At 43.6% G+C, this 23,520-nt stretch overlaps 1 protein-coding gene across 7 annotated transcripts in view; it reads left to right on the top strand.

Annotated features, from left to right (window-relative positions):
* Nucleotides 1-23,520, top strand: part of Asph (aspartate beta-hydroxylase) — a 226,473-nt gene that overhangs the window by 199,761 nt on the left and 3,192 nt on the right. For all 7 annotated transcript variants that reach the window (XM_052716096.1, XM_052716095.1, XM_052716090.1 and 4 more), the window contains 3 exons: nt 1,720-1,855; nt 8,568-8,659; nt 9,016-9,149. In XM_052716096.1, coding sequence (XP_052572056.1) covers nt 1,720-1,855; nt 8,568-8,659; nt 9,016-9,149 — 362 coding nt within the window. The remainder of the gene's footprint in view (nt 1-1,719; nt 1,856-8,567; nt 8,660-9,015; nt 9,150-23,520) is intronic.

Raw genomic sequence — 23,520 nt, 5'->3', positions numbered from 1 at the left:
GGTTTTGGGTTTTGGGGTTTTGTTTTGTTTTGTTTTTGAGTTTTCTGCTTGTGCAGCAGTTGTCCTGATTTAATCAGATTTTTTTTTCACTACATTAAATCATGAATCCATAGAAAATAGGTTGGTAAAAAAAATTTTTTATTCTATCTTTTGACTCTTTTTACCCAACAGTGGGTCATTTTTCTTGATTAACTGTAAAGATAGACTACTGTTCACAAGACAGAACAATCCACTTCCAGAAAGCACTCACTGTTTGCACACTGTGTGGAAATGTTGCTGTCTGTGCTGTTACTTCCAGTGTCCTGCTTGCTGATAAGCCACCCACGATGTGGTATGCCTGAGCCCAGATTCGTGATGAAATCCAGATAGTGCGTTCCTCCTGCTTGTCCATGCTCCCGTATCCTGTTATTCCATCTGCTCTTTGTGGAACACAGAACAATGGATTTCCATTCCCAAACCCTGGTTTCACTCTTTACCTCCATGATGCTCTGCGGCTCACCCCTGCCTGCTTCTACCCACTGTTCCCACATCACCGCTGTCCCCGGGAACAGCACAGTGTGATGTGACAACAGCCAGCAGGGTCTGAATCTGTCCATTTCAAGCCCCAGCTGAGGCTAAAGCAGCCTCATGAATAGTAAGTGGAGGATATGTTTGTTTGGCTGAATTCGAAACATACTTGTGTTTTGTTGCTAACTTTGCATCCCACTCCAGTGGCCAGTTTCCCATTACCTTTGAACGTTTAACTACTACTACTGTCTGCCTCATCAAATGGCATCACTATAAGGAACTCCATTGAAATTAAGTCTGTGGTCTGTATTCCAGTGTGGATGCTGGAGTCCTGTGGAAAATAGTCATTGCACTATCAACAAGATCAATGTTTTCCTTAGATTGGAGAGAGAGGGGACAGAGAGAAAGGAAGGGAGGTGAGGATGGAGGGAGAAGACTTTAGGCAAGTCAACACAAATAATTAGTGAAAGTGATTTTCATAGTTTATAAGACTAGGTTTATTCTTTCGTTTTTATTTTATGTACGGGTGTGTGCGTGTGTTTTCCTTGCAAGTATGTGTATGTACTACATGTCTGCCTCATGCCCACAGAGGGCATGGGAAATCCTGGAACTTGAGTTAAAGACAGTTGTGATGTTAATCCTAAGATTCGCAGAGAAAAACCAGTCCCACCATCTTGGCAAATTAAAACAAGTTTTTATTAGAATTGTATATACCAACTAAGATGGAATTTGGCCAGAACCATGCCCTGCAACTATCAGCTTAGTGGCCCCTAGAGGTAGTGTCCTGGCTTTTATGGACAAAACCCATAGTTTACTGTACTTTCCCATGAGACTTTGATGTTATTTTTAAGAACTACAACTCCCAGCATTCCAGGAAATTACCTGGTCCTTGGGCAGGTGGGGCTTATGGGTTAATTTAGGGTATGACAGTGAACCACCTTGTGAGTTCAGGGAACCAAACCCTGGTCTTCTGCAAGAGGAGCTAGCAAGTGCTCTTACCAAATAATAAGGTGCCTTCCCATCTCATTTCCCTCCCTCCCTCTTTCTGTCTTAATATACTTGAGAAGAGGTCCCAAAGAAATTAAAATAATCAATCTAAATGTAAGCAAGAATTGTATTTCTTCCTTAGACAAATAAGAAAACTGAAAGTCATTATGAGCTGTTCTGCGAGGCATATATTTCATCTCATTGAAACTAAAATCTTCCTTGAAGTCTTTAGAGAGAAACTGGAAGTTAATCCGTGATGAAGGCCTCATGGTGATGGATAAAGCCAAGGGTCTCTTCCTGCCTGAGGATGAAAACCTTCGGGAGAAGGGGGACTGGAGCCAGTTCACACTGTGGCAGCAAGGTGAGCCCGTGGCTTCTAGATTTTCTTCTGCACGCACTGACCAGGTGACAAGGGGTAAGGAGTCTTCTACTGACAAGACTGCCCGTGAAACCATAGGTTTTGATATGTACTCATTGTTTTTAAACACATGCTGTACTTGTGTGTACACGTATGTGTATTTGGATAAATATGTTTTCAGTTGTCCTTGTCCTCTCTGTTAGAGCGCACTGCTGACTGTCCCTCTACTGTGTGTGTGCCTGGAAAGTCCACCATGTCTCTCGATGTCCTGGGAAGGAGTGTCTCTGGTCTGCATTTGCTACTGTAAAATGTAGGTGGTGCTGTGGACATAATGATGCCAGCACGGGTGCGAGCTACTGCCAAGGATAAAGTTGTTGTTTTTAGTGTGTTATGGCTGTTTTCTAATTCCGTATTCATGATTTTCTTCTTGTTGTTCTTTCTGTTGATTTTTAATTGTTCTGGTAAACATTTTGATTGGAAGGCCTTAGTAAATTCATTACATTCTTTATTAATATAAACATTTAAGGTTAGTGAATATGTAATTTAAGATGCTTCATCTACACTGTGTGCAATTTTCACTTGAGTTATTAGTTTTAAAATAGACTGAATTTATGTCCTAATTTCCATTTCGAATAAAATAATTGTGTGTGTGTGTGTGTGTGTGTGTGTGTGTGTGTGTGTGTGTGTGAGAGAGAGAGAGAGAGAGAGAGAGAGAGAGAGAGAGAGAGAGAGAGAGAAAGGGTGTTGCAGAGATTTAACCTCAGAACTTCACAAATGTTAGGCAAACAATATACCACCAAGTTCTATCCTCAGCTCTTGTATTCCTTTTTAAATGATCAACTTTTCTATTATATTTTTGATTATTTAAAACAATCTTTAAATTTAAATGTATTTGATCATATTCTTCTCCTCCTCAAGCCCTTCCAGATTCTCCCCTCCTCCCCACCTACCCAACTTTAAGTTCTTTCTCAAAAACCAAACAAAAAAAATACAAAGACAAAACCACCCAAAACAACCCCCCTCCCAAACCCACCACACTGTGACCAAATACACACAAAACAACTGTAGAGTCCATTATATGTTGTTCATCTTCTCCTGAACATGAGGCTTGCCCTGTGTGTCACTGTATTCGAGAAAACTGATTTTCCCTCTCGCCTTATGCACGCTCATTTAGAGGGCCTTGCTCTCCTGGTGTCCTCCATCCCCTATGGCTCTTGGAATCTTTCTGCCTCCTCTTCTGCAGGGCTCCCTAAGCTCTGAGGGGAGGGATTTGATGGAGACCTTCTGTTTAGGGCTAAGTGTTCCAAGGACTGTCTGTCTGTCTGTCTGTCTGTCTGTCTCTCCCTCTCTCTCTCTCTCTCTCTCTCTCTCTCTCTCTCTCTCTCTCTCTCATATGCCTGGTTGTGAGTTTGTATTTGTTCCCATCTGCTGCAGAAGGAAGCTTCCCTGATGATGACTTAGCAGGGCACTGATCAATGAGTATAGCCAAGTGTTATTAGGAGTCATTTTATCACTACATTTTTTTCTTTGTTTTTATTTTTTATTTGATTTTTACCCTAGGTCCCTGAGCTATCTAGTCTCAGGTTCTTGGTCACCCAAGCAGTGTTGGGTATGGGTTCTGTCTTGTGAAGTGGGCCTCATGTAAAGCTGTCTTGAGGTAGACCAATTCCCCTCTTCCTGAGGAAATGCCACACTGATTTCCATAGTGGCCATAGGAGTTTGCACTCCCACCAGCAATGGAGGAGTGTTTCCCTTACTCCACATCCTCTGCAGCTTGAGCTGTTACTTGTGGTTTTGATCTTAGCCTTTCTGACAGGTGTAAGATGGAATCTCAAAGTAGTTTTGATTTCCATTTCCCTGATGGCTAAGGATGTTAAACATATCTTTAAGTGTTTCTCAAACATTTGAGTTTCCTATATTGAGAATTATGTTTTGATCTGTCCCCAATTTTTTAATTGGATTATTTGTTTTCTTGATACCTAGTTTCTTGAGTTCTTTATATATTTTGGACATTAGTCCTCTATCAGATGTATAGTTTGTAAAAATCACTTCTCATTCTGTAGGCTGCCACTTTCCAAATGACAACCCAGACATTAAAGGCTAGGCACAAAACCAGAAGAATAATTGTAAGAATAATCAACTTTTTAGATTGAAGAACGATAGAATTGGCAAATATGATGTATTTTCTTCACAAATAAGTTTGTAAATGGCTGCCTGCAGGACTAGGGGTCTGGGTCAGTGTTAGACACTTGCCTAGGATGTTCAAGTGTCTGTGCTTGCTCCCCAGAACTCTAATACATTACTATGTGACTACTGTTAAACATCTGTCTTGCTTACAAATTAAACAATTATTGCCAATAATGACTAAAATACAGAGGAAATCTGCCATACATATTTATTCTAGAGCCCAGGGGAAATGGTGCTAACGGATCCTCCATCATTTCTAGATGACTGAAACTTTAAGTCCTCTGCAATCTGCTTATGACCCAGAATATAATGAGATGGGATTATTAAATTATTAAATTAAACTGCATTTTAAGCACAGGGCTTGGAAACAACAATCATAGTTTACACTGTTGTGCTGAGCAGCCACAACTCATTGATCAAAGTTCTCGTGAAGAATGAAATTTGTCTTCTCTGTGGAAACATGAATCCTAAGAAGAATATACCCAGGTCTCCAGCTCCATGAATATATCTGATAAAGTCACATGCAAGGGATGCATTTTTCTTTTATATTTGCATTGTCTGTTAGATCTCTTCCTTGAATCATTTTCCCAAAGAAAACAAGTTTGCTACTTTTTGAGAATTAACTTAGGTGACAAATAATGAAACCACCAGCAAATCCATTGCCTCCCCAATGGACAGACATTCCTTGTTCAATTACAGAGCCAACTGAATGCCTCCCACCTTGTAACCTGTGATGAAACGAAATGAAAGCGTGTGCTTTGAAGCATAGGATTTGGAACTCACAGTCCTTGGTTACAGTCCTGAATGTATTATCTCTTGCTCTATCCTGAATCTCCTTGAAAAGAATAATGGAAATAGTTGTGTTGAGTGTGGAGTAGTTATCACTCAGTGAGTACTACAGAGAAGCGGACACAGTTATTATGTATATGAAGTGCTACTGTGTAATAGGAACTCATTAGTAACAGGTAATAAAGAGGTGGTCTTGATGCCTGTATTAGTCAGGGTGTTTGGAATGAAAGGACTTACAGAATCTTTCTCTCTCTCTCTCTCTCTCTCTCTCTCTCTCTCTCTCTCTCTCTCTCTCTCTCTCTCTCTCTCTCTGTGTGTGTGTATACATAGATAGCTAGGTAGGTAGGTAGGTAGATAGATAGACAGACAGACAGATAGATTTATTAGGATGACTTATAGGATGTGGACCAGCTAAGCCAATAGTGACTGCCAATGAATAGAAGGTCCAAAGCTGGATGTTGTTCAGTCCACAAGGCTGGATGTCTCAGCTAGTCTTCAGTATACACCGGAATCCCACAGAAGTAGGCTCTAATGCCAGTGGAGGAATAGGCTTGCTAGTGAGGTGAGTGTGGTGATACATCTGTAATCTAAGAACTAAGGCTTGCCTGAAGATCAGGGGACAGAACCAGCCATAGAGTTAGCCACAGAGGTCAGGCAGTGGTGGCACACACCTTTAATCCTAGCACTCAGAAGGCAGAGGCAGAGATCCATCTGGATTTCTGTGAATTCAAGGCCCCACTAGGCTACGTGAGATTAATCCAATCTAAAAGAGAAACAGCCAGGCAGTGGTGGCACACACCTTTGATCCCAGCACTAGGAAGGTTGAGACAGGAAGTGATATGGCTGGGCAGAGAAAGGATTATGAGGCGGGTGGAGACAGGAATTCGCTCTCTTGCAGAGGCTCTGTCAGGCTGAGAAGTTGGTGAGGTAAGAGGTGGTGGCTGTGACTTGCTCTGCTTCTCTGATCATTCGGCTTTCACCCTGATATCTGGCTCCGGGTTTTTATTAGAAGACCATTTAGGATTCGTGCAACAGGTGAGAGCAGGCATGCAAAGAGAGAAGCCTCCTTCTTCCATACCCTCTACACAGGCTGCCAGCAGAAGGTGTGCCCAGAGTAGAGTTGGACACTCCCGTCTCAAAAGATCTATATTAAAGGTGTGTCTTCCCATCTCAAAGATCCAGATCAGAAGTGGATCTTCCCACTTCAAATGATCTAATTAAGCAAAATTCCCTCACAGGTGTCCCTAGCCATTTGGGGGTTATAGTTAATTCCAGATGTAGATAACCAAAATAGCCATCACAGGCCTCTCGAAACGCCTAGATGTTGGGTCCATGCCAGCTAGATTGGAATTCCCAGTTCTCTGCTCTTTCATTTACTGTGTGACCCCTCCGTGTGTCAGTTTGTCCTCCACATAATACAACCTGAGTGCCTGCCTTCCTGGGTACATCATACATCACTCTAAGCATCTGACCATGGTGGGCACTATGGGAATTTTGTGTTTGGTAGACTAATCACATGTGGATACTTAAAACTACAGGTTGCAAGCCACAGATGTTGAACCACTACCACACAATCTTCTCCTGAGAGAGAATCTGTATTTTCCAACTGTAAGAGATATACAAGGTATATCCCTAATACTTGAGACCAGCAATATTTCATGTTTCAGTTTTTCAGATCTGGGGAATATTGGCATGGACTTTGCCAGTTGAATGTTTATGATCAAAGCATGGTCTAGACCTGAGATCATTTGAACATTATACACAAAATGCTCAATTAGTATCAGATTGTGGATATTTAGGTTAGGCATCCTCACTTTTTGTGTGCATACAGATCTCTAACCCAGACCTGACCAGGCAAAGTCCTGGCGACAGGATCCATCTGGTAGCCCTGACACAATGACCAGTCAGGTGCTGAACAAGCTCACCAGTGTGCTGCAGGACACCTAGCTGCTCAGGTGGCTTTTCCCGCTACCAGGTTTCACCCAGCCCCAGCCTGAGCAGCACAGGCCATAGCTGAGGGTCTCCTGCCAGCCCTTCCCTAATTGTGTTCACAGATGCCCTGGAAAACCAGGGCTAAAAATTGCATTATGATGTTAGTCCTCCAAACTGATGTGAATAGTTGGGATACATTATTACTAACTAAAAAGAACAATAGCAGTGTACTCAATTAAGAAGCCTGCCGGGCGGTGGTGGCGCACGCCTTTAATCCCAGCACTCGGGAGGCAGAGCCAGGCGGATCTCTGTGAGTTCGAGGCCAGCCTGGACTACCAAGTGAGTTCCAGGAAAGGCACAAAGCTACACAGAGAAACCCTGTCTCGAAAAACCAAAAAAAAAAAAGAAGCCAAGAGTTCATCTACAAAGAGCTAATAAAACTGCATAAGCTATTTCCTAAGTCTAGTAGACCACTTGAGTGAGGCAGAAGTCATGGTGTTGTATCTCTTAGAATTCATTTTGTTCTCAGCATAAGATTATTTTGATACATATTAACATTAAAGTCAAACTCTTCTTTAGATGTAACTTCTTTTATAAGAGTTTTGAATAGGAAAACAAAAATTTCTGTCATAAAAAATAAATTCATTATTTCCCTCCTCTATGAGAGCAAGTGGTACTGCATACATTCAAAGCACATCTTCCCAAGAAGAGTGTGGAGAAATTTTAATGGTCCAGGATGCTGAAGAGGATGCCCCAGAAATCTATGTTCTTGCTACAATTACTCATAAAAAAAAATTTCACTCAAAGATTCGCACTCTCTCTATTTAAATGTCACTTTATCAACATTTAAAGATTCTTTATACATTGAAAAGTAGACTAAATTCCAACTTCAAATGTTTTGATATCTCTTAGAAATGCATTTTAGGTTAGGTATAGACTATAAGGTATTTTTCTTTCCAATGTGTACTATAACAAATTGGCACAAACCAGTGACTTGAAAGTGTGGTTCAGAAGCCTGTAATGGGCGTCACTGGCTAAAACCAAGTTGTTATCCTGCAACAGGCTTCAGAATCTTGAATCTGCCATTCAATCTCTAAGTCCAGCAATGGCTGCTCAGTCTTTTATATCTGAATCACTGATTCTTCTCTCTCTCCTTTGCACATTTAAGGACCCTGTGGTATCAGCCTCTGTCTTTATCTTGACCTTCACATTTCTACAGTGAAGGTGATTATACAGTCACATGTGGTCCAAATGGGATGAGATAAAGTTATACTGCAGTTTGTTTTTTGGGGTGTGTGTGTGTGTTCAGTGTGGGGGCCCACAGAGGCTCCTACTAAGGCCTTACTCAAAGTCAGAAGGTCTGAGCTTGCTTTATCCAGCAGGGCTGCACAATGGGATGATTTGGTCAAGGATGTGGTTACCAGGTGTTTTGAAGGGTCTACACTTGCTCGACCTTGGAGGGGGGGGTGTCTTTTGCCCCTCCCCTTGCTGTTGTATAAAATGCCCATCATGGATGAAGTCAGGGTGACTGGCTATTGACCCAGGGCCCTCCTGAAGTTTTCATGTGTCTCCATCTATATTTCTATCTAATACTTCCTCATTCCTCACTCCTCCCTCCAAGAATCCTTTGATAGGTCAGAGCTGGTCCCCAACAGTTCAGTAGGGTCTTACTATGTTTATCAAGTTAGTCTTGAACTCTTAGGCTCAAATGATCCTCCTAGTTAACTTGCAGAGTATCTGAGACCACAGATGTACCATGGAAACTGTGATTTGCTTCTCACAATCATTTTATCATGTTTGATTCTAGGAAGGAAAAATGAGAATGCCTGTAAAGGAGCCCCTAAGACCTGTGCTTTACTAGAAAAGTTCTCCGAGACAACAGGATGCAGGAGAGGACAGGTACAAAGGGTGTTTTCAGAGATGGGAAGAACACAGTGTGTTGTTGGAAAGGAGGTGGAACTGACATTTTCAAAATCACAATTCTTTCCCTTGGCGCAATGGATGTCTCTTTTTCCATAAACTTTTTAATGAAACATAATTTCATATGGTTGATGTCAAAATTTGAAGGTGAAAATGTTGAGTGCTATGTCACTTTGTGGAAAATGAGAGTGTTTGTTTTTTTAGTTCCTTTACAAAGAAATAGGACATGACTATAAATTCCAAGGGTTACAAAGACTCTCCTATACATTGATGCTGACTCTGCTGCTTCTCCACACCTTGATAAGTGGATGATTGGGTGTCATCTTTCTGTGCAGATCAAATATTCCATCATGCACCCTGGAACTCATGTATGGCCACACACAGGACCCACAAACTGCAGGCTCCGCATGCATCTAGGGTTGGTGATTCCCAAGAAAGGCTGCAAGATCCGGTGTGCCAATGAGACCAGGTATATTTCCTTTGTCATTTGTCTTTTTCACCCATCACTCAACAACAGGTGTTCCTTACAGAAAGTCTGTGTTCAGTGGGATGTGTCCCTTTCTTTGTAGATGAAGTAGGCAGGAATGAAGTGATTTGCATCCAGATTCTCTTCTGTGACCTTTGTGTTTTCTGGAAGGGTAGAGATGCCATTTGAAGTCAGGGCAGGCATCTGTCATTTACTCCAGACCTCTCATCTGCCTGCCCAGCCTCCTTGTTTCTTCTAGGTGGACAGCCTTGCACTCAGAGTCAACTCACTTGCCTTGAGCTCCCCACACTCTGCATCGCACTTAAGTTTCCCCAGATTGAGTTGTGCATACGTACAGGAAGTCTGCCCCCACGAAGAACTCACCCTGTGGTGTTTGTGCCCGGCTCTGTGACGGTTCGTGTGACAGCACGGTTCGGTGAGTGACTGCCACTTGCAGAACCATTTCTGTCACTGTGTGATCTTGCCTAGTCACTTAATCTCCTTAAATCTCAGCTTCCTGGCTTATAACACTGGCAATAACACCAACTTTGCAGCGTTGTGGCATGGATTAAAGGGAATGATCCCGAGAAGCACTTAATCCTCCTCCTGGCATCCGCAAGGTCACAGCAAACGTTAGGATTCCATGAGGTGCTTCTCCCTTTCTAATCACAGCAGCTGATTCGCCCTCTTGTGAACAAGCCACATTGACAGAGCCTCACAAGCTCTGCCTTTTGTGAGGAATTTTCTAGATACTTCTTTGCCTTAGAAGTCTTTTTATCTATCCAAAGTAAACTAATTACTAAGATCCAATTTCAGCTCATAAAAATAAGACCTGCAGTCCGACATCTTAGGCCATGTGCACAGTGTGGGCCTCAGTGGTCCCTGGCCAACTGTCATTGCTGTTAATGTCCGTTCGCCTGATGACCATGCTGAAATGGAAACTCCTAGAGATGGGAAACCGAGATGCTATCTTCTACATCCCTTATTGTCTCTCATAGGGGACAGAATGGAGGGTGAGACAAATGTTACAAAACTCACAATGGCAGATCACCTGGGGCTTTCCTCTCCCAGACACACATGATCAGGAAGACTGTAGGAAAACCAGCGCTACGTAGCCCAAGGGGAACACAGGTCAAAGGTTACAAATGGGTCATTGGCCAGGACCTCACTTGCCCCTAAGGTTTGGGAATGTTGGGTAGGGTTTTGGTGGGTTAGTTGGCATGTTTGTTTTTAGACAAGAAGGTTATGCTTACTGAAAGCTGAGAGGAGAAGACACCCCAAAACATCTACAAAATCAACGGTGCCAACTCTGAGGAATGCTGTGTGGTTCCGCAGCCAGGAGCAGAGACCACATGCAGAGGGAGGTGGGAGAGGCATAGAAGAAGGCTTCTGACCGGACTCACGGCTCAGTCCACGTCGGGGAGTTACTGTCTGAAGGGAGGAGATGGGAGCAGCAGCTGTAGCTGACAGAGTGAAACGTCCCAAAGTGAAGAAGAAGAGTGGAAACTGGGAGCTGGGAAATAACGGGGAGTAAAAGGCAGGGGACGTGATGAGGATTGCCTCCAGAATCCTCAGAAGTGTGGCAACAGAAGCCCACAATGGCACTTTCCATCTTCAGCAGGAAGGCGGTGGTGCCTGGACAAATATTGACTGCTGGAAATGTGTGAGGCAAGTTTAGAGAAGGAAAATGAATTTAGTGTTTGGACATGGTTTATTTATGTTGCTCTTGGACATAGAAATATCAAGGAGCTGGCTGGGACTAGAACAGAGGTCTACCATTCAGGAGCAAAGTCAAATATGGAGGCGGACCTTTGAGAGGCGGCTTGACAGACAACTGAGTGGTGACAGAGATGAAAAGAAGCCGTGAAGATGTCTTGTAAAGCCTTTGGAGATTCAGTATGGGCTTCGGTGTCTCATTCCACTGGGTAGGATGCTGTGGGAAGCAGAGATGGACACCAGCACAAGGAAGTGAATAGAAATGTCTGGTCTCCCTCCTAATACCAGCTAGTGTTTTAGAACTTGTCTGGTGGCTTTCAGGCATTTCCATGCATGTTTTGTCTCTTACTCTCTCCCTCGTTCCTCCCTCCAGTCCTCTTTCTCTCCTCCCTCCCTCCCTCCCTCCCTTCCTTCCTTCCTTCCCTCCTTCTCTCCCTCCCTCCTTCCCTCCCTCCCTCCCTTCCTTCCTTCCTCAGGTCTATTCTGCTTGTAGCTACTTGTAGTAAAATTACTCAATTCAAAATCCCATTAGGCCGAGGCAGGAAAGTACGGAACTGATCCTTGTCTTGAAGAAAGCTCACTTTGAAGAAAGGCCATGGCGGGCAGGCAGGGGAGCAGGTGGGTAGAGCCAAAGGTATAGCCAAGAAGTCTCTGGGAGCTCAGAATGTTTGGTGACTTCCCTGGCTTGCCCATCTACATGATTCTTTGCTTCAGACACTCCAGTCTGTCATGGCCACGCTTGAGGATGAAAGCCATGGCACCCCATCCCGGAATCTTTTTTTGGCTTTTGAGGCTGGGTAGCCCTGGCTGTCCTGGAACTCACTCTGTAGATCAGGCTGGCCTTCAACTCACAGCGATCTGTCACCCTCTGCCTCCAGAGTGCTGAGATTAAAAACATGTGCCACCACCACTCAGCCCCCTCCCTGAATCTTAAACCACCCCTAAATTAAAGGTCCTCACCAAACAGAGGTCACACAGCTAACCTAGAGGACTCTGGATAGGATATTAACTTGTAGCCCATTAATTTCTCCTGAGCTAAGACACACTCTAGTTCATGTGCCTTTAAGGAGCTGCTAACAGCACTAATTTGCAGGTGGTCCACTTTGCAAATTCAGTCATTATTAAAAAGTGTTCACCACCCATCTACTGATTACCAGGCACTGATTCTGCAGAGAACTGGGAGCACGGAGACCCTTGCTCGTCACTGTAGCTGCCTGTCAGCATTCCTCCATCCCTGCTGTCATAAGTGGCCTAGCCTGGGGTGCATTGTCATCTTAGCCCTTAACTCAGTGGTGCTTAGAATGTTTAGTGTCTCATTGGCAAAATAATGCTTTTCATGAGAGAAATGGGTTGACTTAGCTAAAATGCTGTGTGATGCCTGAAGTACAGATACCAGAACTGAGTAGTAGACAGTCTGTAAAGACTTAGAAAACAAAGGCTTTCAAATGAAAACTGGAAGCTTCGTCCTGTGATCAGTTGTACAAGGACTGCATGTCAAAACAAGCACACACTGGGAGAAGTCAGGCTTCCTTGTGCTGGGTGCCGGGCAGTGGTTTTCAGAGCCTCACATCTGGCCTGCTCAAAGAGTACCCACTCTGTTTGGTTGCTGTTATTCTCAGGTCTTGATAAGCAGATTTCTGCTTCTCTAGAACCATGGGGTTCCTGCCAGGGTGCGAGGCCTTTAAATAAGCCATCACTGCAACACAAAACAGAGTTCTTTCTCTGACGGTGAGCTTGAAAGATGTGCAGCCTCTACACCATGAGACACCATTTCAGATTTACAGATGCCTTCTGATTGCAAGGTCAGATTGTGTGTTCCTTGGAAATAATTGAGAAGACACAGAGAAACACAATGCAAAGGATTGTTTGTCACTCAGAGGTAGCATCCGATTGCTTCTTGGTGCTGACATTAGTATGTTCTTAATACCAGTGATACAGCTGCAGCCAGGTCTAGGCACTGTAGGTATAACATCATTCCTAACCATAATCCCTGCTAGGGTAGTCAGGTTTATTAAAATCCCTGTATAACAATTGAGAAGACTACGCTATAAAAACACTGCCCGCTGGGCGGTGGTGGCACACGCCTTTAATTCCAGCACTCGGGAGGCAGATCCAGGCAGTCTCTGTGAGTTCAAGGGCAGCCTGGGCTACAGAGTGAGTTCCAGGAAAGGCGCAAAGCTACACAGAGAAACCTGGTCTTGAAAAACAAAAACAAAAAAACAAAACAAAAAAACCACACTGCCCATAGTGATGTTTGTACTAGTTTCTTTGGGAATTTGTAAATGGCCACATGCTAAATGACGTAAGGCAACAGAAGGTCATTCTGCCAGAGTGTGAAATCAAGGTGTTTGCAGGGCTGCCTTCTTCTGAGGGTTTAAAGAGACCGTTTGGGCCGGGCGGTGGTGGCGCACGCCTTTAATCCCAGCACTCGGGAGGCAGAGCCAGGCGGATCTCTGTGAGTTCGAGGCCAGCCTGGGCTACCAAGTGAGTTCCAGGAAAGGCGCAAAGCTACACAGAGAAACCCTGTCTTGAAAAAACAAAAAAAAAAAAACAAAAAAAAAAAAAAAAAGAGAGACCGTTTGTCCCTGTCTCTTAATTCTGGGGTGTTCCTTGGCTGGCAGATGCCTAACTCCAAGCCCTGTCTCAGTCTCCCCCCCCTCCCCCCCACCCCTGTCTTCTTATTTCTTATGTGACATGGACATTGCCAGATTTCGGGACCTACCCAGGCTTATACTGTTTTAAATCATAAACTTGACATCTGCAAAGACTTCCATATCAAAAGAACTTTCTAGCTGATATGTCTTTTGTATTAACAGTCAGCAATAGACTCTGTCCTAGGCATAGTGACGTAAAACTGTATTCCTAGGCCCAAGCCCACAGCCTTGCTGAGACAGATAAGGGGGCCCACCTCTTCCTGGGTCACTGGAAAAGCACTGTTAAAATCTGTTAAAGTCACTATTAATATTAATGACAAATTCTTTAAATTCTTTCTGTAAGTACTCCCGTCGTGTCCACTTACCTGTAAATAAGCGAAAATGGTGGGAATGGAGGATGAGACTCCCTCCGTGGCTTTTATTGGACCCTTTTCCTGCCATAGTTGCCTTGAACGAAAGGACTGTTAGTCATATAGCCCGCCGAAGTGCTTTGACCAGCACCATCTGTCTGGAACACTATTTCGATGCCTTAAAAAAGCTAAGTGATGCCCACAGCTGATTACCTCAGCCCCTGAGCCATCAGTTCATACCAGACTTTGCTATCTCACGCTTAAATGAACTCCGGGAAACCCTGCAACCGTTTCTTCCCAGACCACTGAGGGGAGCGCTTTTCCTGGCTGTCTAGCAGCAGGACAGCAGTGACTGGTGCGAAGAGGCAGGGCTGGGATTGGTCCAAACCTAAGCAAGGCTCTTTGGTTCATTCCACCAACTGGAAGGCACTCCTCTGTGCTTCACCTGGTATTGTAATGTCAAGTCCAGTAAAAATAAATAAATAAATCATCATCATCATCATCATCATCATCATCATCATCATCATCATCTCCCCTTACCTGTGCTTAGTAATGTATGCTGAACTGGTAACACAAAGAGAAAAACAGAAGACAGCAGAAACGAGGCAGGGGCAGTGATTGCTGGGCCAGGCCAGGTTGGGAAAGGTCAAGCTAGCCAAATCCCTGGCCTCTGAAGAAGCTGCTGGACGGTTCCAAGTTGGTCAGGGCAGGAGAAAGAAGGGCGGCTGAAGTAGAGACATGGCAAGAGAGGGTGGGGAGCTGATACTGAAGAAGGAGCAAATGCTTCAAGGGGCCAAAGCAGAGAACCTGCGGGCTCTTGTCGCCAGAGAGTGAAGTATTGGCCACCAAGCATGCGGCACTGCGTTTTTTGGTGCCTTCACTTTGGAGAGTCTCTGAGTGGGCAGGGTTTGGAGAGAGTAGAGAGACCAGAATGAGGCTTCTCAGACTGCAGGAGTGAGCTGGAGGTTACAGTCGAACACTGCTGACTCCCAGCAACCTGCTGCCTTCTCCTATGCCATCCCAAACCAGACTGCTCAAACTGATGTCCCTCCCTCCTGCTTCCTGTGCCTCTCTGTCTCCACCCTCCTGATTCCCTCCTACTCTCTGTTTTTTTCTTAATAATCCTACGTTCACTTCCTGTCAACTGGTTGCTTGCTTTGCCTCTTGACCTGTGGTTGACTTTATTTAATCCTCTTTGTAATATTCAAGTAGAAAGCTCTTGAATTAAAGGAGTGTGCTGGGGCTGAGCCACCCCACAGCTAGAAACAGGTTTTTCCAGTGAATAACGTAGTCTCAGCGTTCACAGTGTGACCGAACATTCTGTGACAGAACTCCTTGCTTGCTCACATGGTGTACCTGGGTAGACAACCAGACCTTCAGCTAGCTGACTGGCAGTACTGTGATGTCTAGCCTTTGATGTATATTATTGTTTACAAGATAGGGTCAGGCCGTACTTGCAAGGTGATAATTCGAGTGCTAGAAGCAGCTGGGGAGTCTGAGGTCACCTGTGGCAGGCCCTACTTTAGGACTGTAAGTGAGCTCATGACCAGCTTGGATCCAGAGCTGAGTAAATGTGAACTGGTGGATAAGTGTACCACCAGCAAATGGAAATCAGTTACTACTCTAAGGACCAGCTAAATTGTGTGGGCTTTGGGAATTATCCCACATCTCTAAGGAGCCATTCCAAACTACAGTGGAACTATGCTAAGAGCCTGGGACCTCATGACTCTTGCAGACCAGCATCACTGCCTGAAATCTGATACAGCACTGGCAGATAGCCAGGAAAGCACACACTGGCATTAGTGACTAATGTGAGTTGAATGGGCACATAGCCATTCATTTTCTCAACATACTGCTGTACAAACAGTCCCTCTCTACATACCTCTACAACTTATAAGATGTGTTTTTCTGAATCTCCCAAGGTTCCAAGTAGGAAGTTATGTGAAAGTCATGCTAAAATAATTATGTTAAGAAAAAAATAATTTTTAATCTGTCACAGATTCATAGTACTTTTTGTTGCTTTGTTTTTAGAAGGTGCATTAAGTCTTAGAATTTTCACATAAGAAAGCTATAAATGCTAAATCATTTACAGCTAAATATTCTCACCCACTTTTTCCCTCCCCACCAGAATCACAGATCTGTCCCACAATATTAGCCCCTGTTACATTTCCGTTACAATGAGACTTTATTCACAGATTGGTTACCATAGCCCTTCCCTCTGGGATCATACAAAAAGACCACTGTCAACCAGGTGGGATGTTTTTCCTGTGGTTTGCTTGTGGCTGAATAGTAGCATTTTATATTAGAGCAACTTGGCAAGTTAAAGGCATCAGTATAGTATATGTGACCCTGTTGCACAGGGGGTATCCACAGCTCTTCCTACCCAGGGGTGGATAGAATACACACATGTATGTAGCTACCCTCCACAGGCAATTTCCACCTATGGTGAACAGGGATTGTGTCCTAAGCATCTGATTGTTGAATGAATTGCTGGGAAGTTGGAAATCCTTTTCCCGTGAAGCAGTAAATGATGTGGAAGCTGCTGAGGTCAGCCTCCAGAGGCTTTATAAACCATTCTTACTTAGTAGGATTCGAGGAGCAGTGACTGTACATGGGGAGGTATATCCTGAGGTCTTACTTCAGATTTTAACATTATGTATTTTCATAAAATCAGATTACAAACACTGAACTACGTGACCTGAGTTCAAATCCTTGCTTTCTTAGTTGGTGTGTCTTTAGACAACTTGACACCCACATTGTGTTAGTCACTGTTCTATTGCTGTGAAAAGATACCATGACCAAGGCAACTCATATAAAGACAGTATTTAACTGGGGACTTGCTTACAGTTTCAGAGGTTTAGTTTATTATTGTTATGGTGGGGAATGTGGTGCCATTCAGGCCAAGAGACAGAAACTAGACCTGACATGAGTTACGAAACCTCAAAGCCCACCCCCAATGACACACTTCTTCCAGCAAGGCCACACTTCCTAATCCTTCTAAGTAGTGCAGTCCCTGCTGACTAAGTATTCAAATATATGAGCCTCTGAGGGATATTCTTATTCAAACCACCACATTTGTTAATCCTGAGTTTCTTCATATGTAAACTGGGAATAACAAAGCTTGTTAATGTGAGTCTAAGTGTTACAACCACCCATAGGGATGTACTCAGAACCACAGTTACAGAGCTCTCTCTGTGTGGTACATGCGGTCCATACATTTGAGCCATAGTTAGCTTTGTGTCTGGCTGCTGCAGAAGGGGTTCATCTGTCCTGTAGATTCCAGCGAGTGAGGCCAGCTCTTCTGTAACATCAGCAATGGTTCCTGTCACCTAAAGTATAAACTCAGGGGCTTTACAGAGTCAGGAAATGATGAAATAGCACCTGGAGGGTATTTGGGGTCATGGCTGGTGAAGGCATGGAGCACATGGGGACTGATTGGAGGAAACAGGCAAGAGTGTTTTCCCCGAGGTTTGCTTGTTGCACAATGGTAACATTTTACATCTGAGCAGTTTGGCAAGTTAAAGACACCAGGATAGAATGTGTGACCCTGCTGGTGGAGCACCACTCTCTCCCCAACATGTGTTTCTCACCCTTCCCCTGTACCAGTCCTGATAGCAGAAAGTGGGTTCAGGGCTGACAGCTCATCCTACGGCTCTGCTCTAGTTCTGGCTGTGATAAAACTCTGCCCATAATCAACTTGGGGAGGAAAGGGTTTATTTCATCCTACACTTCACAGTCTATCATAAGAGAAGTCGAGGCAGGAATTCAGGGCAGAACCTGAAGAAGAGGCCCAGGAGGAGTGCTGCTTACTTGCTCGTTTGCTCTCTGTGGCTTGCTCAGCTTGCTTTCATGTACAACCCACTACCACCCGCTCAGAGCTAAAACATCAGCAGTGGGATGGCCCTTCCTCATCAACTGTTAACCAAGAAAATGCCCCACAGTCCTGCCCCCAGGCCGAGCTGATGGAAGCAATAGCTCCATTGAGATCCCCTCTTCCCGGGTAAGTCTAGTTTGTGTCGAGTAGACATACACTAACCAACACAGGCCTGTGAGCTTTTCTCTCCCATCCCCTGCTTTCCCTTTCTCTTGCTTGTTCTTATCTGTGTCACAGTCACTTCTGCCATTGATAATCTAGAATCAAGAGCAGGAAGGTAGAAGTGATGGGAGAGGCACAGGGGGTGACAAAGGACTGATGTGATATGACCAGGTGAGGCATTCCTCTGGTGGCCCAGCTGAAAGGACAGAGAGAAAACCTACAGGCCTGTCTGTACCGTGGAGTGCCTGTTTTAATCCTAATTGGAAAGAGGGTTCTCTGTGGAGTTAGGCAGTTTTTATTGTACTCACATTTGACATTGAGCAAAATACACTAGCAGACACTGCCCATGTCTTAGATGAAAGTTTGCTTACTGTATCTTGTCATATAAAGAATGTACTCATCATAACCGAGAGTTTCACTCAAAGAATTAAGAGAATGTTAGTGCTGAAAAGAGTCCTTGAGTCCATCTTATCCATTTCCAAACATTATGCACATGGATAAACTGAGGCCATAAGTGAAATGTTTTGGCATGGTCAAAGCTAGTTAGCAGTAGTCATAGCAAGAACACAAGTGCCCGGCTTCCAGAACAATGAGATGCCAGGGGTTGGGGGGTGCAGGGGTGGAGGGGTGGGGGGGTATCCTTCTGTCAGTGTATATGAGGAGAGAAGGAGCAGAGGCCAGTGATAAGGGAGTTACCCATGTGCCAGAATTTCCACACAGGGGACCTTAGTAGATCAGAATTTACAAAGGTTGGGTCTTGTTTTGGAGCTCTGAACCCCTTCCTGTGTTCTACTTAGCCTGATGAAATGCCTCATAGGTCACCTCAGCATGGCATCCTCAGACACTAAGAACCTCCCTAGGGCAATGATCTTGGGCTGTAGCAGCAAATCTAAAGGATTTCCACAGCTTCCACAGAATCAGTCCGTCCTGAGTGAGCTGGACTTGTCTTCATGAAGTTCCCTTGGATGAAAATCAGAATCATGTTCTAACTTTCTCCCAGTTCAGAACATTCTAGCGGAGCTCACTGACATTTTTATCTGTAGGACTTTTAGGTGGAAGACTAAGTATATAGAGTCGTCACTAGCCTTGTTAATATTGGTGGTAATTGTGTGACAAAATTATAGCTATTAAGTATGTCTTGCCACCATTATGTCATTATCCCTGGTTATAATTATAATAATTGGAGAAGTTGAAGGATTATGCAATATTGCTTTCTTTTGTTACTGGATATTCTTGCATCCTTTGGCATATGAGGCAGGCCTCCTTCTCTCAATGGTCAGATCTTCAAACAGTAAGCAGCATATCCATCCAGCCTCTACACCTAGACCTGTGTCATGAGTCCTCACAGAAGGGCTGTGGGACCAGCTCCAGGAGGCCACCTCCTGAGGCTACCCTGGGGAACTTCCCTGTCTTTTAGCTGCCTGTATCATAAGTCTGTCATGGCTTAGTCATATTTATTGGAGCTTTTCTTGACAAGCAAGTGGCCTGGAAACTGCGTGTGTGTTCCACTGAGCCTTTGCTTTCATTGAGAAGAGGCTTGCAGTCCTGTGACAGCTTCAGGCCCCTTCTCTTGGTTGTGCGAAGGCCCCATTCTTTCCCAGGCTGGTGCGCTCTGTCGGGCTAAACCTGTGTCCGCTCAGGTAGAGCATGGCTTGGCTGAGGGTCTGCCATGCTTCCCTTTGCCTCTCTGGGATGATGGAAGCCGCAGCTGTACTGTTCCACCTCCGGCAACCAGAGAGAGAACCAAGGGCAGTGTTTCTAAGGAAAGGCTCTTCGCTAAGTAACTACCATTGCTGCTTTCTATGCAAACAGAAAATCCAAGGATAAATAGACGCTCAGCAGGACACATTGCCCAAGTAGTTTTTATTTTGTGTTTTCCTTTCCTTTCTTTGATACAGCTCTTATTGAGCAGCCCATGCTTGCCTCATTCTTACCGTGTAGACCATTTGAATTCATGATCATACTTCCTCAAACTCCCCATAGTCTTTTAAGGACTTAGAAGAATCCATCAGGGGCTGGTGAGATTGATCACTGAATGTAATTGATCCAAGTTCAACCACCTCTGCTCAACCCTAGGACGCACATGGTAGAAGAAGACAGCCATCTCCTGCAGGTTGTGCTCTGACCCTGAGTGCAGCTTACACACACATACACACACACACACACACACACACACACACACACACACACACACACACATCAATAAAATATTTAAAATGAATGTTTTTAAAGAATAATTCAGTGCACAATCCATGGAAATGCCTTCCAGATTTTAGGTTTATTTTTTTAAAAAATGGTTAATGGTCCAGGCATGTCCGACCTTTCAACATTGCAAAACCACATTGTTACCTATAGAGTTTATGCTTAAGAATCATGTGATCAATTTCCAAAAAAATATCCCACAATATTAAGTAAGTTGAAGATTTTGTGTTAGGCTACATTCATAGCTCTCCTGAGACACGTGTGATGCACACCTAGTCCACATTTGACTTAAAATACTTGAAAAGTCATAAACAGTGGTTCTGAAGTTGTCTTCTATGCAGTCAGTGGTCAGAATGTTCCATGGGAATCACTCTTCCTAATTCACAGGAAATGTTAGTTAATGAATGGCATGATTAAGGTTTTTAAACATTCCTAAATCTTTGGTTTCATTGTACCTATCAAACTATCCTGGAAAATGTCATTTTATGCAACAGATAATTTTGTACTTTATTTGACTTACATGTAGTCTTTTAAATAGCTTCCAAATTCTCTGGTGCTCAAAAAACTTCGGGAGCCATTTGTCATTGGTATCCAAGATATATTTTCAGTTTTCTCAAATTAAGTCAGATTTCATAAAGAGTGATGTCAAATTTATTCTTGGTAGTCTATTGTCTTTTCTGTATTTGCTGTTTTATTCCCATGTCTGTTTCAAAATTTCTGCTTTGAAGTTGAATGTCTCCCATGTCCTCTTATGAAGACTGCAGGTGAAAGTACAAGTGTGAAAGTGCTCGGTTCAGACACTCCCCAACTTAGTATACTAATAGCTCTCCTTGTAGCGGTCCGACTTTATGAAGACTTGACAGCCATTCAAGAGAAACTGAACTTGTAAGCTTGACCTTTTCCTGGGTCAGCATTGTGTCCTAGCACCTTACAGTGATGCTGGGACACAGCAGCACAGCTTTAATCAGCCATTCCATCCCTTGGATGACCAGCCGAGACTCTACAGTTCTGTTGCTGGAATTTGTTCGACATTGGTTTCCAATCCATAACGTTAGTAATTCCACACATTGGTATACTGTAGGCTTTGCATTAGATGACCTTGCCCAGCTGTAGGCTAATTCTCAACATCCAGAACATGTGTACCGTAGGTTAAATTAGCATGTTCAGTCTGGATAGTGTATTGCATGCATTAGCCATGTGTGGGACTTTTGATTTGTGATGGGTTTATCAGGGCATAAATTATCCTTAATAAAGAAGCATCCGTAACTTGCCCCAGATCACTCAAGTGACAAATGCCAGAACCAAAAAGTGTATTCTGTTCCTTTCAAAGACCATGATTGTCCCACTGTGTTCAGATGCTTTTTGACTCTTTTCTCTCATGTGTCCCTTTCGTCTTTCAATTTTTTTTTAAATTTAATCATGGTAAAAGGCACATCATAAAGTTAAACATGTTAACCATTTTAAGATGTATGGTTTATTGGCATTACGTTCACTTACATTGTATAATCATTGCTACCACCTGTTCCAGAATTTTATATCAAAACACTGAGTCTGTGCCTTACCTCTTCCCCATCTCAGCCGACAACTTCCGTTCCACTTTAGTCTCTATGAGCTTGACCACTCCAGGACCTTATATAAGTAGAGTCATACAGTATCTGGCCTTTAGTGACTACCTTAATTCATTCAGCATAATGTCCTTAAGATACATCTGTGTTGGGTTGGGGAGATGGCAGTCATATCTCAGGAATCTTTGTCTTCTAGGAGGACACCTGACACAGGTCCAAATGATTTTGCTTTCAGCTCAGTCCATTTATTGTAGATCCAGTTTTGGAAGAAATAAGTCTTATATCCAGTGACCAGAAAACCAAATTAGGTGTTTCCTAAGTAGTATTCTAGATTAGAAAAACGGGCAGATTGGAAATTAATCTTGTTTATATTCTTAGCTTCATCTACTATGCAAGTGGGTTATACATGGAATATTCTAAATCAGTGTTGCAAAGCACTCTACGGGGCCTCTAGCAGTGCCTCAGAAGAGAGCTGAATAAGAACCCAAATCTAAATAGAATGCTAGTCTAAACAAGACATCAAGAGAGAACCATGCAGCCAATGGCCATGCAGTACCTCTCTAATCCACAGAAAGTTGTGAGTTGAGTCAGTGCTCCTGGATTTATATAGAGATATTAATGTGAATATACATATTAAGTGATACTAATGTGCTAAATGCTGTCACCTTTTAAATGAAATTTTCTCGAATATTAAAATCCTACTTAAACATTTAAAATTTTCTATTGAACCTCAGCAAAGGGTTACAGCATAGCAGAAACAGTGCTATCTGCTTATGATGTTATCCTCAGGACACATGCCTCGGGAACAGGAGTGGTGCCATTTTATGGGCCTTGGCACTGTGGACATCTGGCCCAGATGGGCTTGTGCGTTGATCTTCAACAACATCCCAGCCTCCAGCCACTAGAGGGCAGTAGTATGCCCCACACCTTTTGTGACAATGAGAAATGTTTACAGTAGTTTCCAAAGGTGAGGTGGGACTTAGGGTAGGCAGAGTCACCCCAGAGAAGAATAACTGATATATTGGAGGAATCTAACAATAAAATTTCTAAGTTAATTAACTGACAGAAAGCAACTAATATTTACAATAGAAAGTTCAAACCGCCTTCTCCATCTACCACCCACCTACCTGCCCATTCCTTCTACTGTGTGCCTCTCAAATGTGTTGCTTAGCTGTTTTATATAGTTCTTCCAAATATAGGGAATACGGTGTTCACTGAAAGGGTTAGAATGGTCAGAAACTTAGACTGGGCAGCAAATGACAGAACAGGCATTCATAACCTTGTAAAACTAAATCTGAAAAGAAAACTAAGAAAAAAAAACAAAAAGAAAAAAGAGATAGAAAATCAACCAACTCCCCACTCTTAAAATGTCTTAAACAGAGAGAGTCATTTTCTTATCTAGTGTTACCAGAGAAATTGAACAATGTCAGTGGGTGTAAGGGACAAAGATACCGGACAGACAGAAGGGAAGCATGGAAAGTGTCCAAAAAGAGACAGAGAAAGTACTCACAGCAGCAAAGTTACAAGGGCCAAGAGGTGGGCATAAATGTCACTTGGTGGCTGAGCATAAACTAAGCCCAGTAGAAGCATGCAACGCATACCATTCAGCCTTAGGGCAGAAGGAAGTTCTAGTGATGCTATAACATACGTGAGCCTTTTAACTTTTGTGTAGACTGTTTGTGGATGGGGAAGTGGGTTCCTGCATGTGTGTGTACACACATTTGTGTGGGGGTAAATGCAGGCACATGTGTATACACTGCGTGTGTGTTCCACATGTGTGTGGAACTCAGACAACCTTGAGTGTCGGTCCTCACCTTCTGTCTCATTTGAGACAGGACTCTCTTTTGTTCA

Source organism: Peromyscus californicus, unplaced genomic scaffold, assembly GCF_007827085.1.
Source record: "Peromyscus californicus insignis strain IS unplaced genomic scaffold, ASM782708v3 Scaffold_5__1_contigs__length_169319896, whole genome shotgun sequence".
Classification (NCBI taxonomy): domain Eukaryota; kingdom Metazoa; phylum Chordata; class Mammalia; order Rodentia; family Cricetidae; genus Peromyscus; species Peromyscus californicus.
The sequence above is the reverse complement of the archived record's forward strand: the minus strand, read 5'-3'. Positions and strand labels throughout refer to the sequence as shown.